We start from the raw sequence: 14,323 nt of genomic DNA on the forward strand, positions 1-14,323 counted from the left end.
GACTGTGCAATGGACATGTGAGTCTTTTCTCTTTCTCGTGTGTGGTTGGATACACCGTACCACAATACAGCAAATGTCTGACTCCCAAGCATGGAGAGTCCCAGGACTTCTCTCATAAATTTAACCTCTCCTGCTTCTGCCTTCATCCCAACCCCCTCTCCCCATGGTGGAGCTGGGAATCGAGGACTTACTGCTTCTCTGAGTGATCTCTGTGAGACCATTGCTCGGCCATTCTTCTTCAGCAAAGCTGGAATGAAAAAGAGATACAGCTCCCAGGCCTAGGCTCGTGCAAAATCTCCATCCCAAATGTTCTAGTGTCGGGCTTCATGCAGAACAAAACATCTACCCATGTCTTTCCTTCTCTAGTGGGACATGTGCCCACGTGTATGTCTGTAGAGTGAGACCAGTGCTGGTAGAATGGTGCCTGTGGGAGGGTGGGAAGCAAAACAGGTCTCGGGTGGAATGCAAATCCAGCCCAGAAAGAGGCTGCAGAGTTTATCAGCTCCGGGTGACGTCTGAGCAAATTGATCACACGGCGCCATCATCTTTGTGTCTGTGCCTAGTACTCTGTTCATCCCAGCCACATCCTTACTCTTCAGACCAGTCCACACACTCCCCATGCCTCACGCTGGAAGATGGCAGCTTGAGGCCTACTTGGCCTCAGTCATCTTCCTGAGAAGCAGAGCTTGGCAGCTGTTTGTAAAAGACAACCCTGCTACTACTATAAAAATAGCTGAGACAAAATGAATCCACAACAACAATCAGTCTTTTGCAGAAAACCATAGTATGAAGAGAAGTTCTATCCACACTCAACATATTATGTACCCTTTAAAATTCTTATGTAAACAATACACAAATCAAAGTTTATCTGAAAGTTTGCTGGAGGGAATTTCTTCCTCTTGCCCTTGGTGCCTTATAGACAGCCCTCTCTTGTGGCTGACTCAAGCCAGGCCTCAGGGAAATCCAGTCAGGGGAGACACAAATAGGCCGGCCGCCATCTTGCTCTGCTTGCTTATGTCCTATGTTTTTCACAGCCTGACTGTGAAGCCAGGCTCGGAGAAGGCCCCCTAGGCAGGACGTCAGCCTTCCTCCTGCGTGTCTCCTGCATCTCTCTCCTAGCAATACTCTTCCCCACTCCATTTCTGTCCAGGTAGCCACTAGCATCCCTCCATCCCCTCCCAGCCCCACATTCCCCCGAGAGTCCCCTCCCATCCCTTGACAGACAAATGACAACATAACCCACCCGGGTCTACTGATATGTTTACAAGGATGACCTACGCTCTCACAAAATCAAAATGGCGAGGGACCAGGGGAAAAGGCTGCAAAGGATCTTGGAAGAGTCTCTGCAACCCTGAAGATGGCTGACACTGGGCTCGCAGCAGTCCATTTCACGGCCAGCGCGGTCACTGTTATCTTCGGTTTCTAGATTGTGGAGGTCCGGTCAACCCCATCTGTGGAGGAAACCAGAGGACGACTGAGCAAACAAGTCTGGGTTAGCTTTCTACCAGCATTGCCAGTGCCTTGAGCATACTGATATCTGAGATGAAGACTGGGCAGCCAGAGGGACACATATAGCTGATCCAAACCCTGCTTCAAGAACAGGGGTAAAGGCAGGAAAAGAAACGGCAGATGTTTGTATCCAGAGTTGAAAGCTTCAGGTAGCAGAAGGTTTGATTAATTAATTTGAAATGTTAGGGAATTGGTCAGGCTTCAAAGGGTATGTCTGTGGGAGGGACTTGTTTCAGAGACAGGAAGCTGGGAGGGAGACAGAGCTGCTGATTGATGGGTGCCTGGCACACGTCAGACGGTCTGACAGAAGGAAAGGGTGGTAGCTGAAGGACAGTGAAGAGGTACCCATGCTGGTATATGCTGGAGCTGATGGGGCCTCACACCGTAGGCAGAGAGAGGCACAGATTGGCCATCACAGGTAGAAAAGATGGTATCCAGTAACTGCTGGATAAGGGCAATGATGAGCTAGCTACAGAGGACACCTTTGGCTTTGCCAAGCTCTAGAGGCCAGCTCGTGTGGCTAGTTCAGTTCCCACTGCGGCATGCTAGGCCTAGTGGAGGGAGCATCTCCAGTTACTATATAAGACTCAAGGGGAATACAGACGTGCCCCGTCATCCCAGGGAAAGTTGGGGACCTAGGTGACATGGAAAGGCAGTGAGCCCAGTGCAGGGAGGCCCTGGCTTCCATGCTATAGTGTCATATTGACAATTCTGCAGGCTAGGACTTGGAAGAGACACATTCTTTTTAAATTTAAGTTTTCATTAAGATAATTTATAGGTTCATGTGCATTTGTAAGACATGATCATATGGGTACCTTGTCAGGTCCTATACTGGTGACAATCTGCAAAGGTCTAACAGGACATTATAGTGAAGACACTGACTTAGATATAATCCACTGATCTTCTATTAATTAGATTTTCCAAATTTTATCTGTTTCCCCCACTTTGTGTGTGTGTGTGTGTGTACATGTAAGTATGCATAAGCATATGTGTGCAAGTTATGGCACTTTAGGGAGAGATTTTTTGGAAGGGAGGCAGGGCCCTCGCCAGTTTGGGGTGCTGAGGCATCAGTTATTATTTTGCGTACATGTATGAACTTGGAATCAATAACTGACTTTCTATGGTGTCAACCTGAGCCTGTGCATGGGGCTCATTCCATGCACAGGAGAGGAGTGTGTGTAGAGGTCCCTCTGTTGTGGGGATGTCTGAGACACTTCTAAATGTAGGGCACACTCCTGCTTAGCTCTCTGGCCCACATGTTAATGTTAAATCTTCATAGTTGTGAAAGTAAGGAGCCAGGAGTGTGAAAATCTCAACTAGCTCAAGTCCAAGGCTTGAATTTCAACCCTGTGATATGTCTTCCAAAGAAAGCCAGGCTTACTATTTTCAGTCATGGAAGCTGAATGCTGACAGCTTCAGGGGTGCCACACACAGGAGAGCACCACAGGTTTTACAGTTACCACTGCAGTAAATGCCTTCCTGGTGCCTTGAGAAAATTATCTGAATAGAGTCTCTGTATCTGTGAACAGTGTGGCTTAGGGAAGGGGTAAGTGGAGAAGGGAGACAGAAGAAGGAGGGGCGTGTGAACCTCAGAACCCCTGAAGAACGGCTGGCTGTGTACTTTTCTCTTAGTATAGGCCTCAGACTCTAACAGTAGCTCCCGATACCTTCTATAAGAGGCTTGGAGAATCATCTTTTCCAAACACCTGAGGTCACACACCATAGGCAAAAGTCAGAGACCCTGATAAAAGTTTCACAACCCTCTACCTGGGCATCCTTCTGTGTTTTATTGCAAGGGCCCCAGGGAAAGAAGAGAGGAAAGGAAGGCTAAGAGCAAGGGGGGCTTTGACAAGCAAGGGCAGCAGTTACCAAGGAAACAGAGAAGAGCAGAGACATCCAAAGCATTTCCAAGTTGGAACTGTGGACCATGGTGGATGGTCATCTGGGATACAGATGACGTGGTGCCTTCTCCCTGCATCCCTGAGTCACCACACAGGGACTTTTTCTTTTCTTCATTTCATAGCTCTTTTTTGTGCATGTATGTGCACACTATGTAAGTGAGCGTGTCTGTGTGTGGAGGCCAGGGTTAGCATCAGCTGTCTTCCTTAGTCTCCATCTTATTTTTGAGATAGTCTACTGAACCCAGAGCTCACCTATGTGTCTAGACTGGCAACTCTGCTAACCCTAGGGAGCTGCCTGTGTCCATCTGTCTAGTGGGTATAGGCACGTGCTACAATACATGACCTTTCACATGGATTCTGGCAATTTGAACTTAGGTCCTCATGTTTGTGTAGCTAGCACCTTGCCCCCTGGGCTGTTTCTCCAGCCCCAGAGAAACTGCTACTACTCTTCTTTTCCTCTTGCCATTGGTCTTCCTATAAAACGACTTAATTTGTCTGCATGATGTCCCCAGAGAGGTTATCTTTCCTGGGACCCGAGACACTGCCATTGCTGAAGACCACAGCGCTCCTGCACTGGAGGCTGGGCCACCTTCAACTTGATTTGCATCCTCAGCCTCAGAAAGGACTTAGGAGGAGGTTACCCATAAGAGGGGCTTATGGGGGCAGGCGAAAACCATAGCAATAAAAAGGTTTAGGAGATTAGCAAGATGAAAACTTGTCAGTTCCAAGAGGTAGTCTGTGAAAATAGAAGAACCTTCTTAAAAAAAAAAAAAAAACTGTTCAATGAAAACTTTCCCTGAATAAAGAGTATTTGGCATTTTCAACAATGACAATAATGGCAGTACTTAACCATTTAAAAGAGCTTCCAAATGCCAGCTCCTTGAGGTCCATCAGGCCCTGTGGGGAAGGCCAGTTTTCCTCGCTGACTCTCAGAGGCAGTGGGAAGCACACTGGGCTGCAGACTTCCGACTGGTGTGTTTATGGGCACTTGTACTGTTGAATGCCACACCATAGTTTTTTGGTTCTTATTTGGGTGTCTCCCATTATTTACCTAGGGACTGTGGACACAGCAGGAAGAGGAGCTGGGGACGGCTCCTAGAGATGCTGTGAGACAGCCAGGACCAGAGTGACCAGAGAGATGGAACAGTGGGTCTTTTCTGTACGGTCTGAAGCCTTGTAGAACCATCATATCCCTGGGGCCCTTGAACTCCCTCCTAACAACTGGGGACAAGGCTTTCAGGAGCAGCAGGTGACATAGACCTCTTTATCCATCGCTACCAGACCATGCGCAGCTGGGCCCTCAGTGTGGCAATGGCCCAGATCTCAGGTGGTCCATTTCTGGGGCACAAAGGTACATCCAGGCAGAAGAGGGATGTTGGAAAGGTTCGTGGCAGCCAGAGGCTTTCATGAGAAAGAGAACAGAAATGGGTGGCAGGAGGGAGGATACCTCAACTCTTCAGTTCCTGCCAGTTCTCCAGAAATGTGCAGGACTGGGAGGAGGCCCTAAGCTCGGGCCCAGGAGGGCACTGAAGCTCCCAAGACAGGCATAGCAGGGACTGCAGCTCAGGCTGATGACATTAGTGAACGTGCTTAGGGAGCGTGCTACTGGCTTTAATTCGGGCATGTGAATATATGCAGCCTGTGCCTGTCATGTGGAAAAGGGCAACTCAAATAGCTTAGGGCTCCAGTCTCATGCAAGTCATTTGTGACAGGGAGCTAGAAAAACAAGCAGGGATCCTTGTCTCAAAAATTCTATTTTTAGAGCACGCTGGGATATGCTTGGCCCAGACTGGAGGATCCAGTGCCGAGCAGGAACACATCCAGTGCCTTGGGGGATGATCCTATTGGAAACCAGACCTTGTGTATGTCTGAGCTTCCAGCTCCTGCACTTGGCGGGGACCACTGCTTTGGGGTTTCAGTGTGTATGAGGGATGGAGCTTCCAGGGCTCGGGGGATGGTGTTGGTCCCCCCGGGCCTCCAGTTCCCTGACTCATCTTCCAGAAAAGAAAGAGAGAATAGAGATTGCAGAGAAGGGGCTCTTGGCACCTCAGGGCTGCTCGCTTCCTGTCTTGTCAGACCTCCTTACTTCCTTCCCATTCCCTAAGCTTCCCCCGGTGTATGGGGAAGACACACTAACCTCCCAGGGCATGCTCTGTCATACTGAGGCACAAGGACTCCAGCCTGTTGTTGATGTCGGGTTCGGTCACAGGAAGCTGAAATTCTGTGGGAAGAAAAGGGCACATTGGTTACTGAGACTCCCAAGACAAGGAAAAAGTATCCATGATGTCACCTGGTTCCAGGATAGATATGCCTCCCCTTAGGAGGGATGAAGGGGACCTTCAAGACCAGCATGACGAGTAACCGCCTCTGAGGTCTTTAGACATAGGCAGCTGGAAGCAAACTCACGACTAAAATAGCCAGTCACAGGTCACTCTTGCTCGGACCCTGTGATGGCTTTTCCACAAAATTAAGTGGCAACTTCAGCAATGGTATTCAAGGCCTCCTTACAGGCCTGTCCTCACAACACTCCCTCTTCCTCTGCTCCATCGCAAACCCTCTTTTCCCCAGAGCCCTGCCCTGCTGTTCTCTCTGCCACAGTGTCTGCCCACCCACAAATACTCCCCTGGCTTAGTCTTTCCCTGACTCCATAATTTAGGATTTACTCCTCCTCCTCTCCTTCTCTCCTTCTTTCTTCCTTTCTTTCTCCTCCTCTTCTTGTTTAATTTTATTTCTATTTTATGTGCATTGTTTTTGTTTGTTTCTCTTTGTTTTCCTGCATGTATCTCTGTGTGAGAGTGTCAGATACCCTGGAAATGGGGTTACAGACAGTTTATGTGGGTGCTAGGTCCTCTCTTCAACCCCAAAGGTTTATGTTTGTTTTGTTTTGTTTTGTTTATATGCCTTCAGTGGTCACAGAGTCCAGGAAAGGGCATCAGATTCCTGAAGCTGGAGTTAGGTCATGTCAAAAGCCTGAAAAGGTTGCTGTAGACTGAGCCTGGGTCTTCTGAGGGAGCAGTAAATGCTCTTAACCACAGAGCCATTACTGCAGCCTCTACTGTCTTTTTGAAAACACCTTCCTCTAACATCCTTTTCCCCTTTTCTTTCTTTGAATCATCAACACCGAAGGTTTCACACATCTGCCCCTCATAGATTAAGGCCTGTGTAGTCAGGCATGGCTTAGCAATAGTCACTGAGTATGGAACCCAGCCTGTGAAATCCTGCTTTATGGTGAGGGGCAGGTACCATATACCCAACTCAGCACATTCCTCTTTCGGGTGAGGAACTGTGTTGGTGCTTCTGCTATACCAGCTCCTTTATTGCCCAACAAACTCAGTTCCCCGTGGCGCTCAAGAATACTGGTAGCTAATCAAAACTAGGTAGGAAACGTAGGGCTAGGAGAAGACCTATGTCTTCTGCCTGCCATGACTGTTCACCACTTTCAAGTCCCCAAGCACACTGTTCAGTGGAGCTGAGACCCTCCCTCTATGGCAAGGACTCATTTCCATACAATCACAGACAATGCATGGCTCTCGAACCTCTGGGTGTCCTCTGTCTTCAGGCACTACTGTCCCCTGTGGAAGGCAGCTCCTCTTTCTGTCTGAAACTCGGTGTTAACTCCATTTTGTCCCCCCTCCTATGGAATCTAAGCACCTAGCAGACAGCTACAGTGGTCTGACTGTCTAGATCTGTCTCTGTTAAAACATCTAGAGCTCTCTTGTACCCGTGGCCATCCAATAGACAGAGGCAGAAAAGAAGTCCTGTTCATGTGCTGCAAGGGGTGTGTTCCCGTGTCTGGGACGCCCCAATGCTGCTGCTACTTCCGTATGAAAGGACTCTTCTAACCTCTACACTCACGCTTGGCCATGAGCACCCACACACAATCATTAAAAGCCATTACTTTTAAAGCTCTTCTCTTGCAAACTGTATTTCCCTCCGTCAGCTGATTCAAAGGCAGGTGCCATCTCCATCCTTGCAAGTTCTCAGAGAAGGGCTTGCAGAACTGGTCAATATGAAACTCATCAAGCACAGACAGTGACCTTTCTGTGGCAAGTTGCGGAATCCATGAGGTTTGGAAGACAAGGGGCCAACTCCTGGGTGGGTGGAGTCCTCTGAGGTTTCTACGGAAGGTGGGAACCAGAGGATGGGAGGAGTTTTCCTGAGCCTCCCTAGGAGCTGCTAAGGGAAGAGCTGGGGCAATTAGACCATCCCTGGAGAAGAGGATTTTTGTATTTTCATCCATTCATGTGGAAATCATATGCACGGAAAAATTAGCAGCCTTTGGGGTGTGAAATTTATAAAATAGAAACAGAATTTTATATATAGCTAGTTAGCAAATATGGAAAGGGAAAAAAAAACAAACTTCAGCAATTATAGCCATCCACATGCTCACTGGAAGAGCGCATTTACTCGCTCGAGCTCCCCTTAAACAAACGCTGAGGAGAGATTTGGATAAATAAAGACGCTCGACATTTGGAGAGAAGAGTCTCAGCTGCAGGAGTTCTTGCCAACGCACAGCAAAATGCCATTTTCCAGGCCCAGGATTGTGAGTTTCCAGGAAGGAGGCTGAAAAACACAGGGCTCTCAGCTCCAGAGTCTCCAAGCCACCTCGTGGCTGCTCTTTTAGGTGGGAAGCTGGTTTGCTTGAATCTTTGTCTCAGCTCTTCACTCTGACCCCATCACTCACAGAGCAGAGCTGAAGAATTCCAAGTCTCGGTGAAGCCCATATGTTCACACTGCAGTGTGACTACACAGTGTGACTTTAATTGTGCACTTGATGAAAACAGACCGATGGCGTCTTGCCGCACGCATCGGATAGAGAGGCTGATCAGATAGATGGGGGCTTCTGTCTCGAGCTAACACCCTTCAGTCAAGACTGGGAGGTACATGTTAGCAGGTGGGTCTCAGAGGCATCCCAGCACTGCACGGTTCAGTCAGACAAACGGAAGGACTCTCTCACTGCTCTCTCCAGTAAGTCTGTTTCTTCCGTCGTGGAGCTGCTGGAAAAAGCCAAAATCTGGAAGCTTTCCACATGGACACAATGCTACCAATGCTTTGAATTTGGTTGCATTTCAGATGTTCAGATTGGGGTGAAGTTTATGCGAACATTCTGGAATTTGAAAACCCCTGACATCTGAAACACATCTGGTCTTAAACACCCTGGATAATGAATATTAAACCTGTACCAGAAATTCTTTTTTCTCTCATCATTAGGTTATTCTTGGGTTCAGTGAGGATTCTGAAAGTTATGGCTTAAGGGTTAAGGTAGACTTAAAACTGAAAAAGATTATTTAAAAAATTTTATGTAATGTGTATGTCTGTGTGATATATGCCACATGAATACAGATGCCCATGCCGGCCAAACGAGGGCATATATGCCTTGGTGCTGGCGATACAGGAGGCTGTGAGCCACCTGATGGTGGTGGTGGTGGTGGTGGTGGTGATGGTGGTGGAGGTGGTGGTTGTAGTTGTGGTGGTGGTGGTGGTGGTTGTGGTGGAGGTGGTAGAGGTGATGGAGGTAGTAATGGTGGAGATGGTGGAGGTGATGGGGGTGGTTGTGGTGGAGGTGGTGGTGGTGGAGGTGGTGGTGGTAGAACCCTCCTACTTGAGTGTTTTAGAAGAGCAGTAAGAACTCTTAACCAGTGAGCCATCTACCTCTCTAGACCCAACTTGCAATATAAATTGGGCCTTTTCAGAAGTCTCACATGTCCTGAGTACTGTAATCTCAGAAGATTCTGGAAAGGAGCCACTGGGCATCTCTCCTAGGGGACTTCTGTCAGACAGAGTCCTTTAAAAACTAAGCTGGCTTGTTCTAGGCAGAAGCGGTGGCTGGGCTCAGTGTCATGTGAGGTTTTATAGCACAGTCTGTGAGGTACAATTCCACTCAGACTTAAGGACACACAGCAGGTTGGGTGCTCTAGGAAACCAGCATGACACACAGGACATAGGTCTTTCATGTGTGTTTACAAGTGTATCCCTCACTGCTGGAGGGACAGAGGACCCAGAACAAAGAAGAAAAGGGGAGATGGTAATAAGGAAAAGGTCTAACCCAGGTGGGATGCAGAGAACTGAGGGGTGGGAAGGCTAGCCCCAGGAAAGTATAACGATCTGTACCTTATGTCGTTGCTGTTGCTGGGGGGGGGTATGGAAGGTGAATATGGGGGAGGGTTATGGTGGGGAGGATATGGTGGGAAGTTTGTGTTGCAGCCATCCTCTGGGACCCAAACATCTATGGAATGTTAGTCCATTTTGCCCAGGTGGACTCTCAGAGCAGGAAGGGGGTTTGCCCAATTGCATTCTTGGATGGGTAAAATTGGCCAATTCCCCTACCTCCTGTCTTTAAACCACGGCCAAGCTGTTTGCTTAAGTTTATTATAAAGGTGGAGAACAAAATTCACCACATAGTTTGAATGATTCCTAATCTGGCCTTTGTCGCACAGTAGGTCCTTTTCACTCCCACAGTGGACTCAGGACACTAGTGACAGCCTTCCTGTCCCCATTCTTCTTAAAGGCATCATGTTGAGAAGGAAACGAAGGACCACAGCTCAGAGGGTTGCGTTTCCAGTTATGCAGTATTCCTAGGATGAAGGACCCCAGTCATAGGGAAGGATTGATGTATAAGGCAGGGTTCACAAGAGGAAATGGTGCTGTTGAAAGGTACAATCTTGCTATCTTGTGCACAGGTACTCCGGCTCAAGAGTGCTTTCTTTGCATGCAGTTTTGTGCAAGTGAAGGGTGTCATTTCCAGAATGCAGGCTTGTGAGTTCTAACCAGTCTGTGGTTTTCCTGTGGAAAAGCCTGCACCGGGCCTCTCTGCTCCTGGTAAGTAAGGAAACTTCAACGGCCTCTAAACATCAGGATACCTTAAAATCGCCGACTTAAGCCCAAGGGCAACTGAGCCCTGCTCAACAGAAACAAGATTGCTTCCAAAAGGAAGGATCACTCCCTAAGCAATGTCTGAGTTTGATTAAAAGATGGGAAAGGACTCCGCCACTGGGCAATGTGGCATTCTTGCTGGGTGCTACAGGTGTGGTGAGCTCCAGGATTCTTGGGTGTCTCAGAACTTTTCCCTCTCACTCCAGAAGGCCATGCTGAATGTTCCTCCTTATCCTAGTAGACGGAGTCGGCAGTGATATGCTGGCCTTCCCAAGGGAACCAAGACACACTTGACACCTTTATCTCCAGGTAGAAATAAAGCAGAAAGCCACCATGGGTCCCCGAGAGGCTCTGACTGTGCAGAACTGGCTATACACCTGGGTGCTTCTCCATATTCTCCAGAGATAGTCTTCCTTTGGAAGGCAATTATTTTGAAGTTCACAAAGTCATGCCTTTTTAGACTTTGTGGTAGTTTTCAGGGGTTGAGAGTATGACTTTAAGTGGATGCTTACACACGTTAAGAAGCTGGGAGAAAAACATGTCTTGAACTCATTTGGGGTTCCCATCTCTAGTTCATTCTCTGCTCAGATTTACTCCTAGCTGTGTAAAGATGGAATCCACACTCTGTCAAAGATTTTCCACAGCTTCCTGTTTCCTCACTGAGGGATTCTGGGTCATGGGTCTGATCCACCTCACGCTGCATGGCCATGTCACAGAGGAGCCACCTAGAAGGTGCTGAGTGTGAGTGGGCAGATCCTGGAGAGAGCCCTTGGCAATGAGGAAACCAGAGGTAGGTATTGTTGCTGTGTTTTGGCCATTATGAGGGATTAAAGGCCATAAGGAGAGATTTGCAACATCCATGGGGGGGGGGGAACAAACTAAAAAACCTTTATGGGGAAAGGGGGAGGGGGAAGCCCAGTATAGTCTAGAGTTATAATACTCAAAGATTTGCAGGACCACTGAAATCAAAAACCTTGTAAACTGTTGCTTCTGGGACACAGGGCTATGAGGTGTGGCTGAGATAACCCAAACACAGGGTGAACCTCTTGTTTATTCCTTGGGGGTGGGGACATCTTGATAGATGCAGCCATGGCTCAGGTGGTTTTGTGCAAGTCTGGAGTATAGAGTGAGTGCCTACACAGAGAAAGGTTTCAAAGATGTGTCTGCTGCATGGAATTAACATCGCTTGTATTAGGAGGCCATGTCTCCCCATCGGGCCTTGAATCCACTATGTCAAGTTACTCTTGAATCAAGAAACAATGGCTCTGTTTTCCAATGCAACTCCATAGTGATGCCAACATTCAGGTTTTTCCTCTTTCATTGTCTTATCCACTCTGTGTATAATTCTTCTCCCCCATCCTCTCTTTCACATGGATCTCTTCCAAAGATAGCTATCACTGGCTTTATCAATCTAGGAATCTAGATATCTGATAAGTATCAGAAAGATACCCATCAGATTGCAACCCATGCTGGGACTTCAGGCTCTGGCTCCCTGCTAGGCAGCCTCTACTGGCAAGGCATGGTTTAAAAAAGGAAAGGCTTTCGGCAGCTCTAAAGAATGTGTGGTGACAGTTGAGGCTCAGCACTTTCCGGCTGGGTCACCAGGGCATCTATTCTGGCATCCTGGCCTCCCTCCTGCAGCAGGGAAGAGAGAGGGAAGGGAACGTGAGCTAGCCAGGCCCTACCTGGTTGCTGGAACATCAGCATGTTTTGTGGGGAAGTATGCACGGGCAGCGAGCGGGTCTTCTGGACGGAGCTGTGGGTGCGGCTGGGCATGCTGTTGCTGCCCCCAGGGTTGGCAAACCAGAGATTCTAGGGAGGGAAATACAAGAGGAGGGCATTAGTCCAGACTCTGGGGAAGTGGGGAAGCAGAACTCCAGCTGGAACTCCCGCAGGTACCCCAGGAGAGTTTGGAAAGACTGTGCTTACACTGGGCTTACACTGGCCCGTCTGAAGCTCATTACCAGGCCTTGCTTTAAGCTTGAGCTTATCCTGGCCACCTTTTCCCTCTCCCCATTCCAGAAGTCTTCTTACTCCTGCTGCTTAAAGGGAGGGGGTGTGTCTTAGAAATGCTTGTAGCAAGCAGTACAATGAGTTTAGGACTCTTGATTGACTTTCTTTCAAGAGTCCCCAAGTTTACTCCACACCCAGGAGAAAAGAAGACAGTATTGGCAACAGGCCTGCATCATGCAGCTCATGTGTCCTGTGGTGACCTCGCCTAGGACTGATATCTGGGCTTCTCAGGCATGCCCTTCCCATTGGGAGGGACTGCCACCAGCCCCCTCCTGGTGAAGCCTTTCTATTTTAAAGCCAACCTCCCATCAGGTCTGCTTGTATGTCCCCAGTCCCAATAGGGGTTAGGAAACAAACATTTAGGGAAAGGCAAATGTTGGGCTCAGGGGACAGAGAGGTCACTGTCAGTCTTACAGCAAGAGACAACCTCCCAAACAATCCTGTGGACTCACCATTGGAGCTGGGACTGTGAGGAAAAGTCAAAGGGAGACCTGGCAGGTCCTGGGGTATGTTGAGGCAGGACAAAGATCAAGCAGAAGTAGCCCTAACATGCCTGTCTACAAAGGCCCACATAGGACTAATTTTCCCAAGCAACAGCATGGGTTTTTCAGTCTCCAGGGAAACAACACAAACAGAGGTTACCTGGGAAGCATAGGCTGAGCTATCCCCCTGGTTTAGATCCTCTGGGGCCCTCTCTTTCCATTTTGGAGATTGTCCAAGGCTAGGGACACCTTAAAGACAAACCTGTCTTCCTTGTTTCATGATGGTGGGGTTGGCAGCAGCGTGGCGCTGGTTGGAGCTGACAAATCCACTGGTGCCCAAGAGACCAAGGCGGGCTGAAGGGACGTTCCGCGATGCGATCTGGTACTGTCGCGGGTTCCGTCTACCTATGCCACCGCCCACAGAGCTGGCTGTCGGGAGGGAGTTGGACTGCCCAAAGCCACGGCTGTGAGAACAAAGAGAAGGGATCCAGAGGTTCTGGCATGCTTCAGCCCTACATCGTCCAGGCTACCAGTGGGGCCTCTTTGGGACTGACAGTTAAGAGGTTTGAGGGTGCCAATATTAGGCTGTGACTGAAACCGTACCTCATATCTAAAAGCAACAGCACATGCTAGATGTTGAAGCCTTCACTACTCTGACCCAACATGACAACCCCATGAAGGCTTCCTAATCTATAGCTAGAAAAACCCAGAAAGCTTGAGAAGTTTGCCATCGACACAGAGCCAGCAGGGGGCAGCACTCAAATAAGAACCCAAAAGGGGAGCCCAAATATTCTGCCTTCTCCTACTCTTGTCTCGTCCAACCTGTAGATCTGTGCATGAGGGCATATGGTGCCTTTCAAGGAGCCACACAACATACTAGAGTCAGCATCAATACTGGACCTGTTCCGGTCTAGCGCTCCTTCCATTGTCCGTGGTTCATTTCTGATCAGGCTGTGTCTGTAAGCGGTCTTGGATGGAGGACCGGATTGAAATATAAGTTCTGTAAGAAAAGGACTGTGTGTGTCTTCCTCAGCTCAGTCTCAGGCCCGAGGCAAGGAGTCAGCGTTTTTCACAGTAAATGCTGTTTGAAAGTGGGCCATCATGAAATTTCTCCAAATGCGAGGCCACTTGGTATGTGTACCTGACTCCACACACACCTAGGATAGTCAGGTCTCTTCGTTCCCTCGGCCTTTGCAGGGCGGGCCTCACCAAGGCTTCGCTTTTCTGGTCCACGCCGGAGGCTGCTCCCAGTGGGGTCGGATGAGCTCAGCGGAGAAGCCTCCACCAGCCCCGGGATTCTGGGAGGCTTCAGGAAGCGGCACATTCTTTCCAAGGGAGTCAGGCAGCTTTACTTATTCAGGAGGGTGGAGAGGGCATGCGTTTCAGACAACGGCCACTAGATGGAGCAGGGTCGCTTGGCTGCTAAGCTAGGAGTTTTCTCCAAGCTTGTGAGGAGGCCCCAGTGGATGAACTGACTTTAGCTTAGCCTGTGGAGGTCCAGGGGGCCCTTCACAGTACTCACTTCCTGAGCCAGAGACAGTTTTA

The 14,323-nt window shown here is 48.9% G+C and overlaps 1 protein-coding gene across 4 annotated transcripts in view; it reads right to left on the minus strand.

Annotated features, from left to right (window-relative positions):
* Window positions 1-1,233: 1,233 nt before the first annotated feature.
* SAMD4A (sterile alpha motif domain containing 4A) overlaps window positions 1,234-14,323 on the minus strand; it is a 205,736-nt gene continuing 192,646 nt past the window's right edge. For all 4 annotated transcript variants that reach the window (XM_080916813.1, XM_080916812.1, XM_080916815.1 and 1 more), the window contains 4 exons: window positions 13,041-13,242; window positions 11,969-12,095; window positions 5,548-5,631; window positions 1,234-1,451 (listed from right to left, as the gene is read on the minus strand). In XM_080916813.1, the coding sequence (XP_080772939.1) occupies window positions 1,423-1,451; window positions 5,548-5,631; window positions 11,969-12,095; window positions 13,041-13,242 (442 nt within the window). In that variant the 3' untranslated portion in view covers window positions 1,234-1,422. The remainder of the gene's footprint in view (window positions 1,452-5,547; window positions 5,632-11,968; window positions 12,096-13,040; window positions 13,243-14,323) is intronic.

This window comes from Micromys minutus (genome assembly GCF_963924665.1).
Source record: "Micromys minutus genome assembly, chromosome: 5".
In the NCBI taxonomy this organism is placed as follows: Eukaryota; Metazoa; Chordata; class Mammalia; order Rodentia; family Muridae; genus Micromys; species Micromys minutus.